We start from the raw sequence: 22,742 nt of genomic DNA, 5'->3' as shown, positions 1-22,742 counted from the left end.
AAACATTTCATATTTCCCTAGCACTCCACAAGTATTCTCAAACATTCTGGTTCAAGCAGTGTTTATTTACCTGGTTGTATCAATTGATTTGGCTGTTGCCTTATTCTGACTGTGAATGGTTTGTGGGTGAAAAAGCCCCAACAAAAATGTTTGTGGCATAAGGGTTTTCAAATGCAGGCTGAAAGAAGACCAGACAGACAAATTCAAAAAATGTTGTCAAGGGCCCATATGTAAAAAACACTGTACAGTAAATCTCAAGAAAACAAAAGGAAAAAAATGAAATTTTTATCCCCTTTCCTTTACCCTCCCTCCCTTGAAGAGCTTACATTGTACTGGTCTAGAAAATAAGGAATTTCATTGTTCCCTAAATCATAGAAGGGCTAAGGGACTGGAGAGTATTATGAGACTATAGAAGAAAAACCTGGAAAATTCCTATCTAGTTTTTCCCCCTTCTTTGGAGAACCATCAGAAATTGCCCTGTCCTCAGACATACCTCTTATTCCTATCCACCCCTCCCCTACTCCTCCAACCAAAACCCAATGGAATTATGGGTCAGGCCAAGAGAAAATAGCCTCTAGAGTTGACCTATTTCAGCTCAACATGATAAAATAGCAGCTACTATACTCTCCCCTGAAAGAAAAAACAAAATGCCCCATAAGAAGTGTTTGTAAAATTTCTGGGACTAAAGGTCTGGGGCCAAAAGCTTTCTTAGAGATGATCTTTAGACTGGGGTTTCTGAACCTGGCTTCTGTGAATTTTAAAGCATAGCTCTGTTTCATTAGAATTTTCCTTTATAAGTCTGTAGATGTCATTTTAAGCATTTAAAAACATTATTAGACCTAGACTGTTGGAGGTGGGGAGGTGGTGCTCTAATCTAACCACCCATCTCTGGGCAAAACTAGGCTGTCTTAGAGGTGAGAGAAATCATTCTCCCATTCTCTCAGGTAGCAAGAAACACAGAGATTAGGATTCAGATCCACAGGATCTGAGTCCATTTGGACCTCCCTGATTTCCTCCTGTCTTCTCCAGGCCCAGGAAGGGATCGTGACTAATCGCCCCTAACCTGAAGAGGGGCGAGATGCTGTGTGAGCTTCCTGCTTAGAAACATTGTGATATTTTACTTTGCTTAAGCCATGATGAAATAATTGAAGGCATCATAGCAAGAAGTTAAACCCTAGGGAGGCTATTAACAATTTAGCATTTCCAGTTCATGTGGGAATGTCGATTCCACTTACCAAACAGAATGTTATGGACACGTTTAGTCGAAGAGGCTGCAGAGTTGGCTGGGGATCTCAGCCACCTTTCCCTTGACCCTCTCCTCTTAGGAAGTTAAACACAGGTCTAAGCCTCTCACAAAGACAGTCTATTATTCTATGGTAGTGCTCTTAAACCGGCTTATTAGAAAGATTCTGGGCCTCTTTAACCGGCTAACCATAGCAGGGGGAACAAGAAAAAAAAGTGAGGAGGGGGAGCAAGGGTTTCTGAAACCTCCAGCTGTTTGCCTGAATGAGCAAAGCGGCCCCTTCTCAGAGTGCAGGAAACCCTTTCTAAGTCCTGCCAAAGAAACCCCACTGGAGTTAGATGACCCAGAAGCTAGGCAGGTGTTTTTCTGACTGTTCACCAGGGAAGACATCTTCAATTCTTGGCCCTTTCGGGAGGAGGCAGAAACCCCTGAAAGGAATCCTATAGGAAGAGTGAAAACCCTGGCTATGTTTAGGAAGCCAGGTGACCTTGGGCCAGTCATATAATTTAGGCATTGACAAGTTTTCTTTGGATTCAGGAATCAACTGTTTTCTTCTACCCCTACCCCCCCATTTTGTAGTCAGATAATTTTTATTAGCTTTCAAGGAAAGAAAAACAAAAAAATTAAAAAAAAAGTAGTGTGTTGCTTTAGGGCATTGATTCTGGTCTCAGATTAGGATCCAAATTAGAGTCACTGAGTGTTTCTAAAAGAGTTTTTGAAGGATTCTCTTGAAAGGCTCAAAGGGAGGGTTGAATATGACTGGTAGCCTCCTTTAATCCATTCTATGGCTTGGGGAAGCCAAAACTAGAGAAATTTGGGGAAGGTTGAGAAGTTAAAAGAAGTCCCCACTGATCCCAACACCAAGTGGAGCTGTCCAGGGCTTCAGACTTCCCAAGTTATTGCAATAGCAACCCAGGAACTCGAATAAGCAGGAAGAACAAAGTGCCCTTCTGTTGTTCTCAGTGAAAATATTAGGCACCAGGATGAAATTGCTAAATGGCAAAGCAGACTGATGCCCAGGATTTGTCAAGCCCTGTCAGCCTTCCCCGTAAAAATGAAGTGGTTGGACTAATGATCTCTAAGGTCCCAATTCCAGCTCCAAAAAATTCTGATTTTTTTAGGCTCATTCGATATCATATTGATGAATTAAATAATAAGCTGCACTTCTCCGTTCCCACCCAAACTTTCAGGATTTTATAAAAATGGAATGAAAGTTATGAACATTCTTTTATGATTCAGTAGTTTTTTCTTTCTTTTCTTTTTCACAACTGCATTTTTTTTTACTATAGGAAATTTCATCTACCAATTTATATTGCCACAAATTAAACTTATACACACACATACATATATAAAAGTATGCACACATACGCATCTGACCTCTGGACCCAGATGACTCCAGAGGAGAAACTGAGGCAGGAGAGTTTGTATAGCACCCCCTCACTTAAATACAATTCACTTGCATGTTTTGGCATCACCTCCTGATTACTTGGTCTTCTTTGAGAATGAAGGACAAACAATAACAACAATAACACACACACACACACACACACACACACACACACACACACACACACACCCCGTTTCTGCTCAGTAGATAATTTTGAATTGCGGTAACCAAAATATTCATCACATTGGAATCAATTCAGTGATGAGTATTTCTGAACTTATTTAGACTGGTTATTGAATAATACTAGACATAACATCTGTATGTGAACATCCCTTTATAGGGAAAAAGACAGAGTGATATAATGAGAAGAGCAATGGCTTTGGGGTCAGAATTGGAAATTGGAATTTGAAACCAACTTCTATTTGCCGATTAGTTAGTAAACTTTATGAAGTGCCAGACACTTATACAAGTACTCTTTCTTCTTTGTGGAGCCTCATACACTTGTAAACTATGAGCCTAGTAAACTATATTCAGGAATCCATCTAAAATCTTAAATCTGTGTAATCGGAGACCATAAGAATTGACTCAGCCTAATCTGAGGAGTTGTTTCAGTTGAGCTTCTTGTAGAAAGGTAGCAAAGATGCTAGGTTGGCTAGAAAGTTGAGCCCCTCAAGAAAATTTAATGAGGGGCGGCTAGGTGGCAGTAGATAAAGCACTGGCCTTGGAGTCAGGAGTGCCTGGGTTCAAATCCGATCTCAGACACTTAATAATTACCTAGCTGTGTGGCCTTGGGCAAGCCATTTAACCCCATTTGTCTTGCAAAAATCTAAAAAAACAAACAAACAAACAAAAAAGAAAGAAAATTGAGTGAGTTAATAAATCTCTTCATCAAGAAATCTAGAGGATCACACTAATGAATTCTTAGAGATTTCTAATGCAACACATCATATTTATTCCCATGGATTAACAAAATTGGAAATTTGGGGGTTAGATTATCTATGGTTATTTTTCAATTTGGAAGTCACCAGGATATTTTGAATATGTAGGCTTCCTAAGAAAAGTATTTCAGAAATGGCAGCTTTTTGTTTTAAATCTAAGATGAGAATAAGTACTAAAAATGTCTTCGGATTCCTTGTTGAAAAATACCATTAGTAGATCTTTAATTCATCATACCCCAATCAGCAATCCTTCTGACATAAAATAAAGACATACCTGTTTTTCAGTTCAGAAATACTGCTTAGAAAATGTTTTTTGGGGGTTTTTTTTGCAGTTAGAGAGTGATAAAGATGCGCGCGCGCACACACACACACACACACACACACACACACACACACACACATATAGATAGATCGTCCTCTTATATTCAAGTCTCAACAACAGTCTCCTGTTGCCGTCCTGGTAACAAAAGATTTATGTGGTCTGTGCAGAAGCTTACCGAGCAACACGCTATTGTAACAGGCCCAGCTCCTAATGAAAGAAAACCTTGTCCTGTCTGCCCTGGCTGTACTTGGCAGGGCGGTCTTTATAAGGAGAACAGGATGTATTTTACACTTGAGACCTGCCATCTCAGAGCATAACAACAACAATTTTAAGTGTTCTTAATATTAAGCTAACGGAAAACACATACTATTTACTCAAAGTCTGTTTTCTTTCTTTCTCTCTCTCCTCCTTCCCTCAACCCACCCAATCATAACAAAAGCCCAAGCTACCAAGGCAAGTTTAGTATCATCCACTACTTCTAGGGCTCCATTCTATCTCAGACTTGAACATCCAAATGACTGATTAGCTGATAGCAAACTTAGAAAAACTAGTAACTTTCCAGATGACCCCTATAATCCTCAGGGTTACATAAGTCAGACTTTTCAAAATTTCTCAGAAAAATCTTAATGCCCAAGTAGAAAGTGTGTACTACAATGGCTAATTTGTATTTATTAATATTGGATGTTAATGTCCATCACCAAGATGCAGTGGAGAAGTGTTTAGGAGTTGGCTTTGCAGAAGTCAACTGAGTAGCTTAGGTAACCTCTACTTCTAAATGCTGTGTCCTTTTTGAAGTTCTTACTTGGGGAGAGGGAGGAGGAGAATCTACCCACGATTCATTCAAATTTGCCCTATCTCCTGAAAGTTCAGTCTTTTCCAAGAGTGTGAGAAGGGAGACACTATTCATGGAGTGCTCATTTGGTGAAAACCCAGGACCACACATGCCCTAATTCCAAGACCTTGAATTCTTCACTTTTCCCTACTGATTGGTAGACCCACCCTGATTGCTGCATGAAATGAGGGTTGGGGGGATTAGTGGGGGGTGGGGGTGGACTGGGGAAAATGGGATCCCCTGTTTAAAAAAAAATTAAGACCAAACTATCCTCCATTCTCTGGGCATCATAGTTTTTGGGTAATTATATTTTTTATTTTTTTGGCTTGGTCTTTCTGAAACTAATAAAGAGAAATGTATGCATGTAAATCAGCCTTGCAGATAAGTTCCTAAAATTTCCAACCTGCTTATTATCCCCTCTTCCCAGATTACTGATTACACATCAGTACTTCAAAGGTACACTTCAATACCAATTCCTTTGACCTCTACCTTAGAGAATAAAAACAATTTATACAAATGAAAATAATCTATAAGCAATTCAGTGTTTTAAAAAAGAAATGTGCCCTCCTTTGTTGGGCCAGTTGATTATCTGCAAGGTTGCTCTACCAATGTTAATAGCATGCAATGAAATGTGATTTGTGATGTGTAGCTCGAGTACTTTATTTTGGATTTCTTCCACAGATAAACTTCTGCACTGGAGGGGACTCTCTTCCCCTCGTTCTGCACACGGAGCTCTTATTCCCACCCCCGGAATGAGTGCAGAATACGCCCCACAGGGTATTTGTAAGTTCTGTGTTATTTCTTCTACAAATGTCCATGTTTGTCAAGATAAGAATTTCTGGAAATCACTCTTGCTTTTTAAATCCTGAAGGGAGGCACTTCCAAAATAGATTGGTACCCATATGCATATTCCATTACGCACTTGGTATCCCAACAACCACCCTGCTCAGCACTAGAATGGGCCTTCTTCCCTCGCCACCATATTTTCCCCTTTCTTTTCTAAATAATAACCTAGAGCTGACGGCTTCTTTTCCCTCTTGGCCTCCTCCCCAATTTCTTGTCTGCCTCCAGAACCAGTGCCTGTGGACTCCTGGGGTCTATTATGTTGCTTGAGGTCAACTCTTGTTGCCTCATAAAAAATTTGAACCTACCCCATAGAGGCCCACAAATTTGAGCAAGCCTAAATGGAACTTAGACACTCCAGATACTTTCATGTTAAAGAGAAATGAATGCCCCTTAATTATTTTTTTGAATAAAAGTGGTACTCTGATGCCAACTTTATTTGTGTATGTATTCTATTTGTTAATCCCCCCCCCCCACCTAAGCTAAATTGAGTTGCCTCCTGACCAACCTACTAAACTCAGGCTTCACCTCAACCCTCTTCTGGGTAAAGAAATAATGTCAATTTTTATATTAGAGGACTTTTTATAAAATTTGGGATAGAATCATAGAATTTTAAGAGCTATGGATTCAGAAAAAAATGAATTTGAAAGAACTTACTTTAGAAGTTAAAGCAATTTGCTCTTGTGAATTTGGAATAAATGGAATGAGTCATGGCTAAAACCAGGAAAATCCCACCTCAAACACAAAAATAAACCTAAAAGAAAAGCATGACAGTGTGTTTTTTAATCTTTACCCAAGGAAAGTATTTTCATTATGAAAACAAACAATACATATATCTTGCTGATGGAATGGGGAAAAGGAAAGGGTCATAGGAAAGGAATGGAAGAGGGAGGAAGGGAAAGATCCAGAATAAGGAAGTATTCCTAAGTAGAAAAAAGACTGGATTCCTTAACCCTAGAATGGTGTCTATGGGGCCTCCACCCAATGGCCAAATTCAGTCAGTTGTTTGTTATTGAACTGCCAGGTAATCCCAGGTAACAAAGAGTTATTGTCTAAATTTCATAAGTCTCCAGTCCTGAGGGTTGGGTGGTGGTGTAGGGGTTAAGCATCTTGTCTATTCCATAACACCCCTTTCTTTCCCCCTCCCCCATTCCAGACCATGGGTTAGGTCACAGATAGCAAGGAATTTAGGGGTTGGACTGATTTTCGAGTCTCTACATGATAGTCTGTTCCCAATAGATACTTTCTAATTTTTGCTTAGGGGTTCCTAGTTCTTCACTGGGCTCCTATAATGACTCAAGGTCATAGGTCATTGATTTTTAAGCTGGAAGGGATCTTAGAGATCATTTAAACCCCACCACTACCCTCTTCCCCTTTACAGATGAGTAAACTGAACCCCAGAAATTTTAAGTGGCTTGTTCAAGTAATTTGTGCCAGAGCTGAGATGGGAGCCCAGGTCTTTGGCTCAAAATCCAATGCTCCACTTTAATAACTGCCACTTTTGCAAAGGAAGGAGAAAAATCATTTTGGGTACAATAGTGTTGGAATTGTATGGATAAAGGGAAATAGAGAATATTTTTCCTCTCTCCCCATCTCTTTTGCTTACCATGGCTTTTCTTTGGGGACAGAGTCTGGTTTAGAGGGTGGGAAACTAAGAAGCCTGGTTCCTCCCAATAAGAGGGTTAGGGTTGATGTCCACAACCATCAACTAACTTTCCCATATACAGCAGGACTTGTTGAAGAGCAGCAAAAAGAGAACTATATAGAGATAGAGATGATTGAGTTTCTTAGGGAGAGCTCTCCACCTTATTCAGCTTTCACTAGATAATGGCCCTTCTCCCTTTGCCTCAGCCTAGTCACCCCCAGCCCTCTTCCAAAAAAACCCTCAAATGTCTAGGTTTGGGGGGGGGGGTCAGAACAGGATGAGGGAAGTAGACTGGAAGTTAATGTTGAGTGAGAAGGGTGGTAGGTCTGTAGCTTTAGGAATCAAGTGCTTAGCTAAATTGGAAATGGTGTTCTTTCTATTTGTTGTGTCTTAAAAATCTGGAATTATGAGCCATTAACTGACTTGAACCTTTTGACTGCTGAATCTCCCAGAGCTCTTGGGTCAGGGCAGCCATGTCTGCACACCCACATTATTACTCCAAATCCCCCCAAAACGATCAGTCTTGAATGGAGAAGTTGATTTTCATCAGAGTAAATGAAGAATATTATTATATTTTACACGTCAGTAAATCAATGTAGCCCTAATTTTGCCACGCAGGAAATCAATTCTGGTCTTTCTAAACCGTGGAAGATGTTATGAACAAAGTAATTTTGCAAATTAAGGCAAGTAACACATTTATTGATGACTGTAGTTTAGGAATTTAGAATTGGTGAGCACTGTAATGTAATGTGCTGCACTGGCAAGAGCTGAGTGAAATACAGATTATATGGCAAAACTGTAATGCATCATTTGCTATTAGTGGACTGGTAATAATTACCAGTTTCAAAGCAGCTCTTTCCATGTAATCTTTAGTCTCAATCGTAACAGCCCTTCTCATTGACATTATGATTACACTAGCTGCCCTCATGATCTAGAATATTTAGTTGATGGGAATACTAAAATGCGATAGTGAAAACTGTATGTTGTATGCTCATTATAAGATAAAATGCCATTTTCTCTGACCTAATGTATGAGAGAGAGAAGGGAGGGGAGCATTACATTGTTAGCATACAGTTAGCCAGATCACACTGCTTTCTCTGCATTGTTTTTCATTTTCTCCTTTCCTTCTATTTCTTTACCTTCTTTTTTCTTCCTTTCTCCCTTCCTTCTTTCCTTCTGAAGCAGTTTATGACAGCAAAACAGAATGAAGTTTTCACATTTAGTTCTTTTTAAGCACATAAATGAACATCCTTAAGTCACTGTGTTTCTCAGGGATTTAGATATTTATCAGAGGGACCATATTAAGACCCATGCAAAACCGTTGATGCACTTTCATTCCAATCTTGATTTTATCAGAGGAATGCGAGGTTAAATATTATTTTAAAGCTTTTGAAGGGATGAAAGTGTTGAATGACTGATATAGGCAGTTGAATCTCCTTTTTTTTACTTCCTCAATTTGGATTGTCAGGCTAAATATATGATAATAAAACAGAGACCTAGAGGCAAAGGGATAAAGCCACAATGGGTCACTTAAGCTAGGGCTAGGATGGTGGTTTTTTGCCCGTCTGGTCTCCAAATCATTGTTCGACAACAACAATCACAACAAAATTTATGAAAATAATCTCAGCCATGCCTCTTGTTTCCTTTTGAAGAGAGGAGGCAAACAAAAACAGGCAGATAATGTGACCCTAATGTCAGCATTTTCTTTCAAAATCTCTCTGCCTTTTTTTTCCCCACATTAGGCAAATGTTTGAAACCTAATTTTGGTATCTTATCATCTAATCTTGTTAAAGAGATTTGCCCAGAAGTGGGATATATTGAGTGAGATTATAAATGCATTGTAAAGTAAATTACAAGGTCAAGACCAGGAGTCCATTATGTAGTCAAGCAAGTCTAGCAAGCCTGGCTTGTTTTGGAATACTGGTGTCTTTGGCTCCGGAGCAGAACTCTCCTCGGCATTTATTTCTGAATCATTCAATGGAGGGAATCATCAAACTGATTAATTCCTCATCCTCCTTCCTCACCCCAGTGGCGACTTATTTCCCTTTATCAGAACTTATTGAAAAATGCTCGCTGGGGATTTAATGAAATAGTCTAGCCACTTGTTTAAAAAAAAGGAAAGGTAGATTCTCTTCAATTTTAATTTATGCAATCTTGTCTTTTTTTTTTTAAACCTGGAAGCCTGTGGGAAGTTGCTTCCTCATTTCTACCATCCTTCCATCCACATTTGTCCCCTTTGGATGTCACCATTAGCAGACTGACCATCCATCGATTTGGGGTTCGGTGGCAAACCCTTGGAGCAGTTTTTAGTTACCTCTCAAAATAAACGAGAGTGAAATCAAGTTGGCTAGCTGTTTCCCGAAGTGGCATTTACCATTCTCCGGCTCTTTTCAGTGTGAGAGAAATAATGTGACTTAAGTAGGGCTTCTATCCAGGCTGCTTGGCTACTGGCCAGAGAGTTGACTAGCTGAACTGTTTCTTTCTCAACTGGAGCTGAATCTCAGCTGAGGGCACGAGATGTTGTATAATTTGGTTCACGTTGTTAGCCACTCAAAATAATGAGGAGGAGGATAGTGTAGCATTTCTCAGCTTGCTGCCTGTGAAGGAGCAGGCTACTGTAAACTCCCTGTTCCTTCAACTTGCATGGATATGTATGCCTTCCTAGACGTACCCTAGTGAGGTCACACCTTTGGGAAGTTTTGACATCCTGCCATCTTTCATTTGTTTTTGGTTTGTTTGTTTATGTGAATTCCCCCTTACCCATGCATCCTAAAGAATGGGTGGGGCATGGTTTTATTTCCTATTGGACTGTAGGTTTTTAGGACACTCCCCTCTTCCCCTTGAGAAATTATCCATAGGTATCCTTTTGGGTGCTGAAAAAGTTCTATTTGGGAATCACCGATCTAGGCTTAAATGTTCACATTACCTACAGGGGGCATTATGGCGATATTTTAGACTACACAAAATGTTTTTATTTAAATAATAGAAATTTGCTTGTTTTTAGTCATTGTAAAATTTAAAAAGCATTTCTAGAGCATAGTGAATTGACCTCATCTGTTTTTTCATTGGGTCTTTGAAATGACTGTCTCTTTTAGAGAGCTTGTTGCTTTGGGAGACAGAATTATAGAATTTGAGAAGGAGGGAGATGTCGGGCCTTACTGATCCTCGGGTCCAACCCTGTGACTTATAGGTGAAGGAAACCTAGAGGCCTAGAGGGGGCAGGCAGCCTGTAGGGTATAAAGAGATGGAGTAGGGCTTTATTGATCCTGGGGTTCAACCCTGTAACCTATAGGTGAAGGAAACCTAGAGGCCTAGAGGGGGCAGGCAGCCTGTAGGGTAAAGAGAACTGGACTTGGAGTCAGGACCACCTGGATGCAAATCCCATCTCAGACACTTGTCCTAGCTATGTGTGACCTTGGACGGGGCATTTCACCTCCCTGGGCCTCAGTTTCCATATTTGTAAAAAATGCTAAGGCTTGGGGCTCGATAACTTCAAGGGCCTCTTCCAGCTCTAAATTGATGATTCTGAGATCTCAGGAAATAACCCGAAAAAGGCAGGCTGCTGCATGGGGGGGGGGGGGGGGGAATGATGTTAAAAATCATCTCCAGAGAGGATGATGCCCCACCTGGTGCCCCACCGCCCTCAGCCTTTCTCCTCTTTTCCGTTTTTTTTTTTTTTTGGATCTTTTGAACCCCTTAGACAACCGGAGAGGGTGAAAGAAGAGGGGGAGATGAAAGGGTGGGGTGGGGTGGGGTGGGGGTCGGTGGAGGGGGCGGGGGTGGGGTGGGGATGAGAGAGAAGTAAGCCGCTGCCGGCTGGCTGGCTCCAAGGCCCGGTGATTAAACCTCGCTGTACCCTGTTGTATTGTTATCTTGCAGGTAAAGATGAGCCCAGCAGCTACACTTGTACAACTTGCAAACAGCCATTCACCAGTGCTTGGTTTCTCTTGCAACACGCACAGAACACTCACGGATTAAGAATCTACTTAGAAAGCGAGCACGGAAGCCCCCTGACCCCGCGGGTTGGTATCCCTTCAGGACTAGGTGCAGAGTGTTCCCAGCCACCACTCCATGGGATTCATATTGCAGACAGTAACCCCTTTAACCTGCTAAGAATACCAGGATCGGTATCGAGAGAGGCTTCGGGTCTCGGCGAGGGGCGCTTTCCGCCCACCCCCCCTTTGTTTAGTCCTCCACCGAGACATCACTTGGATCCCCACCGCATAGAGCGCCTGGGGGCGGAAGAAATGGCCCTGGCCACCCACCACCCGAGTGCCTTTGACAGGGTGTTGCGGTTGAACCCCATGGCGATGGAGCCCCCCGCTATGGATTTCTCTAGGAGACTTAGAGAGTTGGCAGGGAACACGTCTAGCCCTCCGCTGTCCCCGAGCCGGCCCAGCCCCATGCAGAGGCTCCTGCAGCCCTTCCCGCCAGGTAGCAAGCCGCCCTTTCTAGCCACGCCCCCCCTCCCTCCTCTGCAGTCTGCCCCTCCTCCCTCCCAGGCCCCCGCCAAGTCCAAGTCCTGCGAGTTCTGCGGGAAGACCTTCAAGTTCCAGAGCAACCTGGTGGTGCACCGGCGCAGCCACACGGGCGAGAAGCCCTACAAGTGCAGCCTCTGCGACCACGCCTGCACGCAGGCCAGCAAGCTCAAGCGCCACATGAAGACGCACATGCACAAGGCCTCCCCGATGACGGTCAAGTCCGACGACGGCCTGTCCACCGCCAGCTCCCCGGAGCCCGGCACCAGCGACCTGGTGGGCAGCGCCAGCAGCGCCCTCAAGTCGGTGGTGGCCAAGTTCAAGAGCGAGAACGACCCGGGCCTGATCCCGGAGAACGGGGACGAGGAGGAAGAGGAGGACGACGAGGAAGAGGAGGAAGAGGAGGAAGAGGAGGAGGAGGAGCTGACGGAGAGCGAGCGGGTGGACTACGGCTTCGGCCTGAGCCTGGAGGCGGCGCGCCACCACGAGAACAGCTCGCGGGCGGCCGACGAGGGCCGCTCGCTGCCGGAGGTGATGCAGGGCATGGTGCTGAGCTCCATGCAGCACTTCAGCGAGGCCTTCCACCAGGTCCTGGGCGAGAAGCACAAGCGGGGCCACCTGGCCGAGGCCGAGGCGCACAGGGACACTTGCGACGAAGACTCGGTGGCGGGCGAGTCGGACCGCCTCGACGACGGCACCGTCAACGGGCGCGGCTGCTCCCCGGGGGAGCCGGCGCCGGGGGGCCTCTCCAAGAAGCTGCTGCTGGGCAGCCCCAGCTCGCTGAGCCCCTTCTCCAAGCGCATCAAGCTGGAGAAGGAGTTCGACCTGCCCGCCGCCGCCGCCGCCGCCGCCGCCGCCGCCGCTATGCCCAGCACGGAGAACGTGTACTCGCAGTGGCTCGCCGGCTACGCCGCCTCCCGGCAGCTCAAAGACCCCTTCCTCAGCTTCGGAGACTCCAGACAATCGCCCTTCGCCTCGTCCTCGGAGCACTCGTCGGAGAACGGCAGCTTGCGCTTCTCCACGCCGCCCGGAGAGATGGACGGAGGCATCTCGGGCCGCAGCGGCACGGGGAGCGGCGGCAGCACCCCGCACATTAGTGGCCCGGGCCCTGGCAGGCCCAGCTCAAAAGAGGGCAGACGCAGCGACACTTGTGAGTACTGTGGGAAAGTCTTCAAGAACTGTAGCAATCTCACTGTCCACAGGAGAAGCCACACGGGCGAAAGGCCTTATAAGTGCGAGCTGTGCAACTATGCCTGCGCGCAGAGTAGCAAACTCACCAGGCACATGAAAACGCACGGCCAGGTGGGCAAGGACGTGTACAAATGTGAAATTTGTAAGATGCCTTTTAGCGTGTACAGTACCCTGGAGAAACACATGAAAAAATGGCACAGTGATCGAGTGTTGACTAATGATATAAAAACTGAATAGAGGTATATCCACCCCGGCCCCACCCCTCCCCGCCTTGCCGCCCTAGACCTCTCGACCCCGCCCCTTCCCGCCACCACCACCACCACCACCACCACCACCACCACCACCACCACCACCACCACCACCACCACCCCGCCCCTCTCCCCTCCAGTAGAATTTTTTCTAGTCCCTCGTGATTTAAAAACAAACAAACAAACAAACAAACAAAAAAAAAAATAACGGAAGCTAAGAATATACAGAAAAAGTGCTTGTCACCAGCACACCTTTTTTTTCCTTTTTTTTCCTTTTTTTCCCTTTTTTTTTTCCTTTATGTTCTCACCGTTTGAATGCATGTTCTCTATCGGGGCAATACTATTGCATTTTACGCAAACTTTGAGCCTTTCTCTTGTGCAATAATTTACATGTTGTGTATGTTTTTTTTATTTTGACTTTAGACAGCATGTATGGTATGTTATGGCTATTTGAAATTGTCCCTGATTAGTTGCTGAGCAAACATGTTGCTGTTTCCAGTTCCGTTCTAAGAGAGAGAGAGAGAGAGAGAGAGAGAGAGAGAGAGAGAGAGAGAGAGAGAGAGAGAGACTGAGAGAGAGAGAGACTGAGAGAAAGAGAGAGAGAGAGAGAGAGAGAGAGAGAAAGAAAAAGACCATGCTGCATAACTTCTGTAATACATATCATGTACAGTTTTGTTTTATAATATGTGGAGGAAAAGACAGTCTTTGAATTAACCCTCTATGGACAGGATGAATAGCACTGAAAAAAAATGCTGTATTAGCTAGATGTCTGTCTCTAAAGGGTTAAATGTATCAATTGGATAGGGGGGAAAAAAGGCCTTGAATGGACAAATTAAGGAAAAAAACGAGATAAAAGCAAATTTGTACTATCATTTGGTTTTAAAAAATATGAGTGCCTTGAATCTATCAAAACCATGTTGATGGTTCTTCCTACTTGTTATAAACTTGTAGCTTAATTCAACATTGGGTAAGGTGATAAATCTGTAGGACCCAGCATATGAATTCTATATTGTATTTCTCACAACAATGGCTACCTAAAAATATGACCCAATATGTCCTAGTTAATCATCATTCTCCCTTTAGTTTAATTTTTTTATAAAAAAATAAAAACAGAACTGATTATAGCAGTATAAAAAAGCTATTTTGCTCCTGGTGAGAGCTTAAAAGAAATGGGATTTTTTTTGCCCAAAGTTTTATTTTTTTTTAATCAATGATTAAATTGAATGTGAAACGTGCAAAGGCCCTGGAACATGATTAAATACACTAGTAAGGAAATTCATTTTATGAAGATATTTACTTTTAATAATATCTTTTATTGATTCTGGCACCAAAACAAATAAATCCAGATCCACTTGATTGTCAAGCTGACAATCAGATTATAAACTTTAAGACCTTGTGTACCCATATAAAAAAAAAAGAGGCTGGCAATAAGATTTTACAGAGTGTAACAGATAGAAAAACAAAATAATTGTGATCATTAGCACAATGTGGTACTGTTTGCCATTTTAAACTAGAACAGGTGTATAAGCTAATATTGATACAATGATGATTAACTATGAACTCTTAAGACTTGCTTTTTAAATGTGACATTCTAAAATAAAGAGGAGAAAGATTTTAAGAGTAGCAGTATGTATGTCTGTGCTCCCTAAAAGTTGTACTTCATTTCTTTTTCATACACTGTGTGCTATTTCTGTTAACATGAACAGGATTCATTTTTTTTTTTATTAAGCTAGCATCCGCCCCAGTTGGTGTTCAAATAGCACTTGACTCTGCCTGTGATGTGTCTGTATCTTTTCTCTAATCAGAGATACAGAGGTTGAGTATAAAATAAGACTGCTCAGTTAGGACAATTAAGTGCACTGTACAATTTTCCCAGTTTACAGGTCTATACTTAAGGGAAAAGTTGCAAGAATGCTGAGAGAAAAAAAAATTGAACACAATCTCATTGATGAGCATTAAAAACAAAACAAAACAAAAAACAAAAAAAAAACTTTGCCAGCCATTTACTTGACTAATGAGCTTACTTACTTGGACGAAACATTGCAGCGCTGTGAATGGAAACAGAAAACACTTAACATAGAAATGAATGATTGCTTTCGCTTCTACAGTGCAAGGATTTTTGTACAAAAACTTTTTTAAATATAAATGTTAAGAAATTTTTTTAAAAAAACACTTCATTATGTTTAGGGGGGAACTGCATTTAGGGTTCCATTGTCTTGGTGGTGTTACAAGACTTGTTATCCATTTAAAAATGGTAGTGGAAATTTTATGCCTTGGATATACACCGCTCTTCAGGTTGTATAAAGCATACATTGGGGAAAGGTTTAAGATTATATAGTACTTAAATATAGGAAAATGCACACTCATGTTGATTCCTATGCTAAAACACATTTATGGTCTTTTTTCTGTATTTCTAGAATGGTATTTGAATTAAATGTTCACCTAGTGTTAGGCACTATAGTATTTATATTGAAGCTTGTATTTTTAATTGTTGCTTGTTCTCTTAAAAAAGGTATCAATGTACCTTTTTTGGTAGTGGAAAAAAAAACACAGGCTGCCACAGTATATTTTTTTAATTTGGCAGGATAATATAGTGCAAATTATTTGTATGTTTCAAAAAAAAGACAAAAAAGTGTGACATTATACAGATAAGAAGCCATATAATGGCTGTTTGGCAAAAACCTGTTAGAATGTCACACTGATGGCTGTCACAGAGGGTTGTACATATCTTTTTTTTGTTCTTTTTTCCTGCTGCCATACTGTATGCAGTACTGCAAGCTAATAACGTTGGTTTGTTATGTAGTGTGCTTCTTGTCCCTCTCCTATCACCCTACATTCCAGCATTTTAACTTCATTATGCAGTAAAAGAAAGAAAGAAAAAAAAGGAAAAAAAAACAATGTTTTGCAGTTTTTTTCATTGCCAAAAACTAAATGGTGCTTTATATTTAGATTGGAAAGAATTTCATATGCAAAGCATATTAAAGAGAAAGCCCGCTTTAGTCAATACTTTTTTGTAAATGGCAATGCAGAATATTTTGTTATTGGCCTTTTCTATTCCTGTAATGAAAGCTGTTTGTCGTAACTTGAAATTTTATCTTTTACTATGGGAGTCACTATTTATTATTGCTTATGTGCCCTGTTCAAAACAGAGGCACTTAATTTGATCTTTTATTTTTCTTTGTTTTTATTTTTTTTTATTTGGATGACCAAAGGTCATTACAACCTGGCTTTTTATTGTATTTGTTTTCTGGTCTTTGTTAAGTTCTATTGGAAAAACCACTGTCTGTGTTTTTTTGGCAGTTGTCTGCATTAACCTGTTCATACACCCATTTTGTCCCTTTATTGAAAAAATAAAAAAAAATTAAAGTACACAATGTAAGCTTCTTGTGTCCTCATTTGACACACTCTGTAAAATTACTTTCAGGAAAATAACAGATTTTAAGAGAAGGCCAGTCAGTCTTTTTCAGGATTCTTTCTGTGGGCATTTTGACGTGTGTTGTTGTATATCCTAAAGGAACATAGACGGATCATATTAGAATAGACATTTCAATCCAGGGAAATAGTTTTGAGCCTTTACAATTCTAGAATAATTTTCAAGAGCATAGAAGATGTTGGTTGGTTTTTTTTTTCAGTGTGGATATATTGAAGTTTCCTCTACCCTGCTATAGCAATAGAGCCATTCAGAAATAAACTTACATCTTCCCTGTAATGGCATTGTCCACATGGCATTCCTTTGGGATTTTTTTTTTTTTTTGGTCTTGTTTGTGAAAGGGACTTTTTCTCCTGCCCCATCTGGAACACATGGGACAAAAGAAAAGAATCGTCCTCCAGTTTCCTTGCTAGACCCTCTATCCAACCAAAACTAACCTCCTCCTCCCCTTCCCTTTTCCCTCACAACCCCCACCCAAGACCCTAACGATGGCAACAGGTGAACTCCAGATTTTCGACCTGTGCTTCACACGGAAAAGTGTGACACATTTTGTCAAAGCAACCACCGATAGTGTGTGGGCATGCACAGCCTCTGATTTTACGAGATGTGTTGCATTGTGAATCTGAGATCAGACAAACCGGCCCTAAAACTCTACAGACCTGTTTATGGTGTTTCACTGGCTGACAGCAAATGGAAGGTTGGGAACTCCCCTTCACTTATCTTTTGAACAACCAGAAGGCTTATGAAATATTGTGCACAGATTTGTCTTTAAAATCTGGAATCAACTTAGGGTCTTTTTTTTTTAACCCCTTCTTAAGAGAGGTCTGTGCATGTTGTCGGTTTTTATAAATACTGCATGTTGCAGCATCTTTTTGCTTTATTAAAACACATTCTCTCCGTGATATCGTGTCTCGCTGTTCCTAGTGTAACTGGATGGATATGACATTGTTTTTATTTTTGTACAACCAAAGCCAGAGATGTTCTGTTGTCTTCTTGTGGTGGTGGTCATTGTTGCCCGGTTAGTGAGCCCATCTGGCCTTCTTATAGGTGGCACTCTCCCTATGGATGTCATATTATTGATCTCAGGGAAAAAAAAAAACTTACCATTTGTACAGAGGGAGAAGACATCCATTTTCCCCCCTCCCCAATCCTGGCCTGTTGAAGAGATGTCTCTATTCCTTTGAGGGGTGAGGACTAGAGGGTGTGGGTGGGGGTGAGGAAGGGGAAGGGGAATATTAGGCAAGATATACAGTTGCTTATTAGTGTGGAAGAGATTGGATGATGAAAAAGGGGGGAGGGGGGAGAGAACAGATGGATTCAAAAGAGCTTGATAACTGTCAAAAAACCAGGCTCAGGGAGGATGTTGGTGCTTTAGGGAAGGCAGAATTAGACATTAACACAGTACTGGGACCAAGCAGAAATCATAACCAGTGCTTTTCTCTTTGGGGACTACATGACTTCAGTTCTACCACTATTAAAGTCAGTCTATCCCTGTTATTCTTTTAATAGAAAATTGTTACTGCAGCTAAACAGGTTTTTTTTTATATACATAGTACTCATTTTAATTTCTCCATGTATAACATTTCAGTGTAATTAGGTTTGCATTCTGATATATAGTATTGAATTAATATAATACTCCACGTATATATATTTATAATTCAAATTTAGAATTTCTAAATCATGGTGGTGTTGGGGGAGGGATGATGATTCACTCTCTGATGAATGAGAAATTGTCTTTGATTTAAGCCTTTACAAGGCTAAATAAATCTAGTGGGAGACATGACAGCTTCTTCAGTTCACCTAGTCTCCTGACTTGCTTAAGCTCTCTTTTGAGAGATTATTTCTGAAGCTGCCTCAATAGTAGATGCATCAAGGATTAGTCAACAAAAATAAGAAAGCAAGAACATAGAGGTTAGATTCCAAGTGCTGAGCGAATATCTTAATGCAAACTGTACATTTCCCAACAATCTAATGAATGCATGGTGTTTAAAATCAGAAACCACTTTAAGATGATTTTTTTTAAGAATTCTGAAACAGACTTAAGTGTTATATCCCTGTGGGGACTTACGAGGCAATGTGTCCCTATAAACCTGACCTTCCAGCATTCTCCCTCTCCAATGAACCTTGCTATTTATTTCCACTTTAAAACTATATTTAAATGAACAGGAAAATTATTGGAATGGCATTACAAAGACTTTTTGTTAAAATTTTCATTGCCTACTGATTTTTTTTTGTCCAGAATGATTTTTTTTTTAAAGGATATGCCTTCCATGCCCTCTTAGGGCATTTAATAGCCTTTGAATTTTAAGGGTTGAGGTTGGGGGGTCCTTTAACCTCAGAGGCTCTACACTCAAAGGCATATAAAAAGTGATATGAGTATATATATATATATGGCCTTTAAGTTATCTTGACAATCTCAAGAAATATGAAATTTTTGAGTTTATTCCAGAAGAATGAATGTGTGTCATTGTGCAGCTATTTTCCTCCCCAAATGTGTGTTATACTTATATAAAGCTCTAAGTGAGAAAAGTCAGGGAAGTAGGACCATTTGGAAATAAGTCTAAAATAGAGAAAGCAAGAAGGTAGGATGACTTGCTTATCCATAGATAAAACTCTGCTAAGAGCCAGGATTTTTCAGGCCTTCCTGGAAAGAAGTTGGATGGTTTTATCCTGCCTTCCTTCAAGCACTGGATAGACAGAGAGAGTAAGTGAGGGAAATGGATTTTTTTCATTTGTCTTTAAACACCATTCATATAAATTTAAACATTATTTATGATTAACTGCTGTAACTATGTATCCATTACAGTTCTATTAACATGTTTCTGAGTTGGGAGTATTCATGAGTGGGCCCATACTTATCTATTTATTTGGCCAGCCTATTTAAAAAATTAAAAGTTAGTTAAATTTTTGCCAGTCTTGAGAAGATTGATAGTAGTCTCCAAATTGACTTTTTTTATTCCCCTTTCAAAAAGTCTTAACTTTAAAAAAAAAACATAAGCCTCTTAGTAAATTTACTTTGGTGGTTTTTGAGACTCTTGCAGATGCCCCCCCCCCCCCCCCCCATTAAGAATAAATGGGCCTATTTCCAAAGAAATGGACTCATCGGGCCACAGGGCTGGAATTTGGGATGATGTGCCTGTGTCACAGGGTTTTACTCTCGCTGCCAATTGTATACTTGGATTATTGGGCGTGCTTGCTTGATGTTCTCAGCACTCATTAGCCTGCTGTTTCATTTGCTCAAAACACATGGTTGTTGAATCAGCCTTTAGGGGGATGGGTTTCTCTTTCTATCGTTCCACCGTGAATCCATGTCCTAGGATGCAATTGATTCCTTCTTCCCTAACGGGGCAGGGGAGGAGAGCAGAAGTTCAGAGCTCTGGGGCTGTTGTATCAAGTGTGTAACCTTGCCCAAGCACAACTCCATGGTGGATCCAACTACCGTTTTTGGTTGTTGTTTTTTTTTTTCATTCTGTAAAAATGACAAAGAGTTTCCTGTGGGAAGTATAAAAAGAAATGTGTGAAGTATGTCTTCCACAGGAAAAGCAGAAATGGCTGAAAATAGGGATTTCCGTAAAATCCTTTCATTTGAAGTAGGGCCTTGAATATTTAGACAGGGGGATGTGCTATTAAATAAACTTGTAAATAGTTAAGTGTTCAACCTGCAACTGTACTTTGATTTCCAGTGAAGGCTGTAAAATACTGGTCAATGGGGGAAGAGAGATGACAAAGCGGTTTGTTTGGGACATCCTCATCTTAAAGAGAGGCAATGCCAGCGTCTGGGCAGTGGGACCTGGGAATCCTACTTAAAAAGAGGTGTTCCTGTGGGATTCTCAATGTTCCCTGGTCCTTGTTGGACGCCGCAGGCCCAGGGCTGGTCCCTGTGGTTCAGCGAGGGGGGGATACACAAGAGCAGCTAGACCCTGGGCCTCCAGCGCCAAGTCAGGGGAGAAGAGGCCCCAAGCCCCTGCCTCGGGTCACCATGGCAACGAGGCCTGGAATACCACAGTGGTGGTCTTCCTCAGCACATCCGGACTCCCAGTCCTGCAGCTTCAAGTCACTGTACACAGGAGGGGAAGAAAACCAGGAAGAAAATACCACCCCCTTCTTCCCTTCCCCTTTTTCTTCAACAATGCTTCTTTTTACCCCTCCTTCTCCCCCCCCCCCCACCAAAATTGAACTGCATTTTTTTTCCAAAGAAACTACAGGCAGGTTTGGTGAAATTTGGGGGTAACCTTTTGGGGTTCTGGTTTTCTCTGCAGAGAATCGTTCGACTCTTGTAAATCTTTGGTTGCTTTGACGTTGAACTTGATGACATTCCATGTTTTTGTTGTGCTGCTTTACATTGATTTTTATTTTTGTTTTTTTGTTTTGGTTTTTCCCTCCTTTACTCTCCTTTCCTTCTCCCCTTCCCCTCCAATCAAAAAAAAAAAAAAAAGAAAAAGAAAAAGAAAAGAAAGAAAGAAAGGACCCGGGTACATATAACTTGTCTTGTTACCTGCATTTTTTTTTCACTGAAGGTGGGTGGGTGAGAGGAGGGAGGGGGAAGGATGTTTCCTTCCATACATGTCCTGAAGAGTTTATTAGGACTGTGATGTGATATGAAAGAGAGAGTCTCAGCCCAGGGTGGGCACGCATGGGTGGGGAATTTAACCTTTGTGGGGAAAGCAACCAGAGACAAGAGAGTATGGGGCCTGGGTTTGAGATTCCAAAAGCTCAGGTCTGTGACTGAATTCAAGTTAATTAGAAAAAAAGAAAAAAAAAAGGCTAGGAAGAGAATGGAATGTCACTGGGCCAAGTTACACCTGTATTTTTTTTCCCCCCTCTCTGTCCCCATCCTCTTTCTAGGTTCTTCACACACCCCCATTCGGCGTAGTGCCCAGAGAGCTCAAGATGTGTGGCAGTTTTCGGATGGAAGCTCGAGAGCCCTTAAATTCTGAGAAAATTTGATGCCCTTTCCCCCCCACCCAAGGCAGGGTGGGATGTCCTGCCGCCCAGCCGACATCAGAGCGTGGTCCGTCATCCTGCTAGTTTGTGATGTTTTCTGACAGTAGCCTCCAAGAAGCCGTCCTGTGAAGACAGAGTCCTGCGGAGTCCTTCCCGTCTGGGCCTGCAGCGCCATTTTATTTATATTTTTTAATAAAAAAACAAAAACAGAAACAAAAAAACAACAGAATCGCATTGGAACAGTGAATCAGTCCCATGTTATAGGGCCCATTGGCTGTCACTGTCTTTGGGTGACGCTGAAGCCCTCTTGAAACCAGCCAATTTAATTACCTGTACTGTGGAAAAGAGCATGAGTCCCCCAACCCATTGTTTCTATACATTCTACGTTGTCTTTTAAAACTTGTGCTTAACATTGACACAATAAATGTTGGAGCTTTAGGTTTTGCTTGCTTGTTCTTTAATTTTTAATGCTTAAAAGACAATGCAGCTGGTTATGAGTTTGTATTGCCATATCCATTTGCTACAGATAACCACTGGGTGGGGAGAGGGAGTGGGAGTCTGTAGTTGGTGGGGTGGGGGGAAGGTGAGGAAGGCAAAAGAGGTTAACATCCACAAAATAGCATAAATTTTCCAGGAGAATCAAAATGCAGGGCTCTAGGACTAAATCATAGGGATATCATAATTAATGTAGTAATAGTATTGCTGTTTATTAATGCTGAAGTGTGGTTTTCCTAACTGTCTGACTTATAATTTGCATACCATTAAATAATACATAATGTGGCATGCTACATTTCTGGTTTTCAAATGTATGCTTTCGGTGGCACCATATAGGGTCTGAATTTGTCTTTTTATCTCCTGCAAAAAAGCTAACAACCCTGGGTTAAAGACCATGTCAAAGTCAAGAGAAAGTGGGAAACCTCTTTAGTCGCTTATCACATAATCTCATTTTAGACCCTCAAACTTGGTAAATATAATTTATATTTAAAAAGAAAAGAAACAAAACAACAACCCCTGTGCTAATCTCAGGGAATTTGGAGTTTGTTTTCCTGGAAGGGGAGGTGGGCAATAATAAAGGAAGAAATTCTCCTATTTCATAACTAAAGTGCTAAAGTTTATATTTCCCTTAAAGGTGTAATGTGAATAATCATAAAATATATTCCATTCCAATTAATTTACAAAAGCCTTTGCTTGATAAGAGGAAGTAAGGGAGGGAGAGGGTTGGCCAAGAGAATTTCTCCTGC

At 41.5% G+C, this 22,742-nt stretch overlaps 1 protein-coding gene across 10 annotated transcripts in view; it reads left to right on the top strand.

The window, feature by feature from the left end:
* The window catches only part of BCL11A (BCL11 transcription factor A), a 120,971-nt gene extending 98,973 nt beyond the window's left edge, over positions 1-21,998 (top strand). For 3 of the 10 annotated variants that reach the window (XM_074206640.1, XM_074206646.1, XM_074206655.1), the window contains exons 3-4: positions 5,404-5,505; positions 11,090-17,737. In XM_074206640.1, coding sequence (XP_074062741.1) covers positions 5,404-5,505; positions 11,090-13,116 — 2,129 coding nt within the window. In that variant the 3' untranslated portion in view covers positions 13,117-17,737. Of the gene's footprint in view, positions 1-5,403; positions 5,506-11,089; positions 17,738-21,402 lie in introns of those variants that run through there. The other 7 variants (XM_074206686.1, XM_074206659.1, XM_074206676.1 and 4 more) reach the window with 7 other exon arrangements.
* Positions 21,999-22,742: the final 744 nt, after the last annotated feature.

Source organism: Macrotis lagotis, chromosome 1 (genome assembly GCF_037893015.1).
Source record: "Macrotis lagotis isolate mMagLag1 chromosome 1, bilby.v1.9.chrom.fasta, whole genome shotgun sequence".
NCBI lineage: Eukaryota > Metazoa > Chordata > Mammalia > Peramelemorphia > Peramelidae > Macrotis > Macrotis lagotis.
The sequence above is the reverse complement of the archived record's forward strand: the minus strand, read 5'-3'. Positions and strand labels throughout refer to the sequence as shown.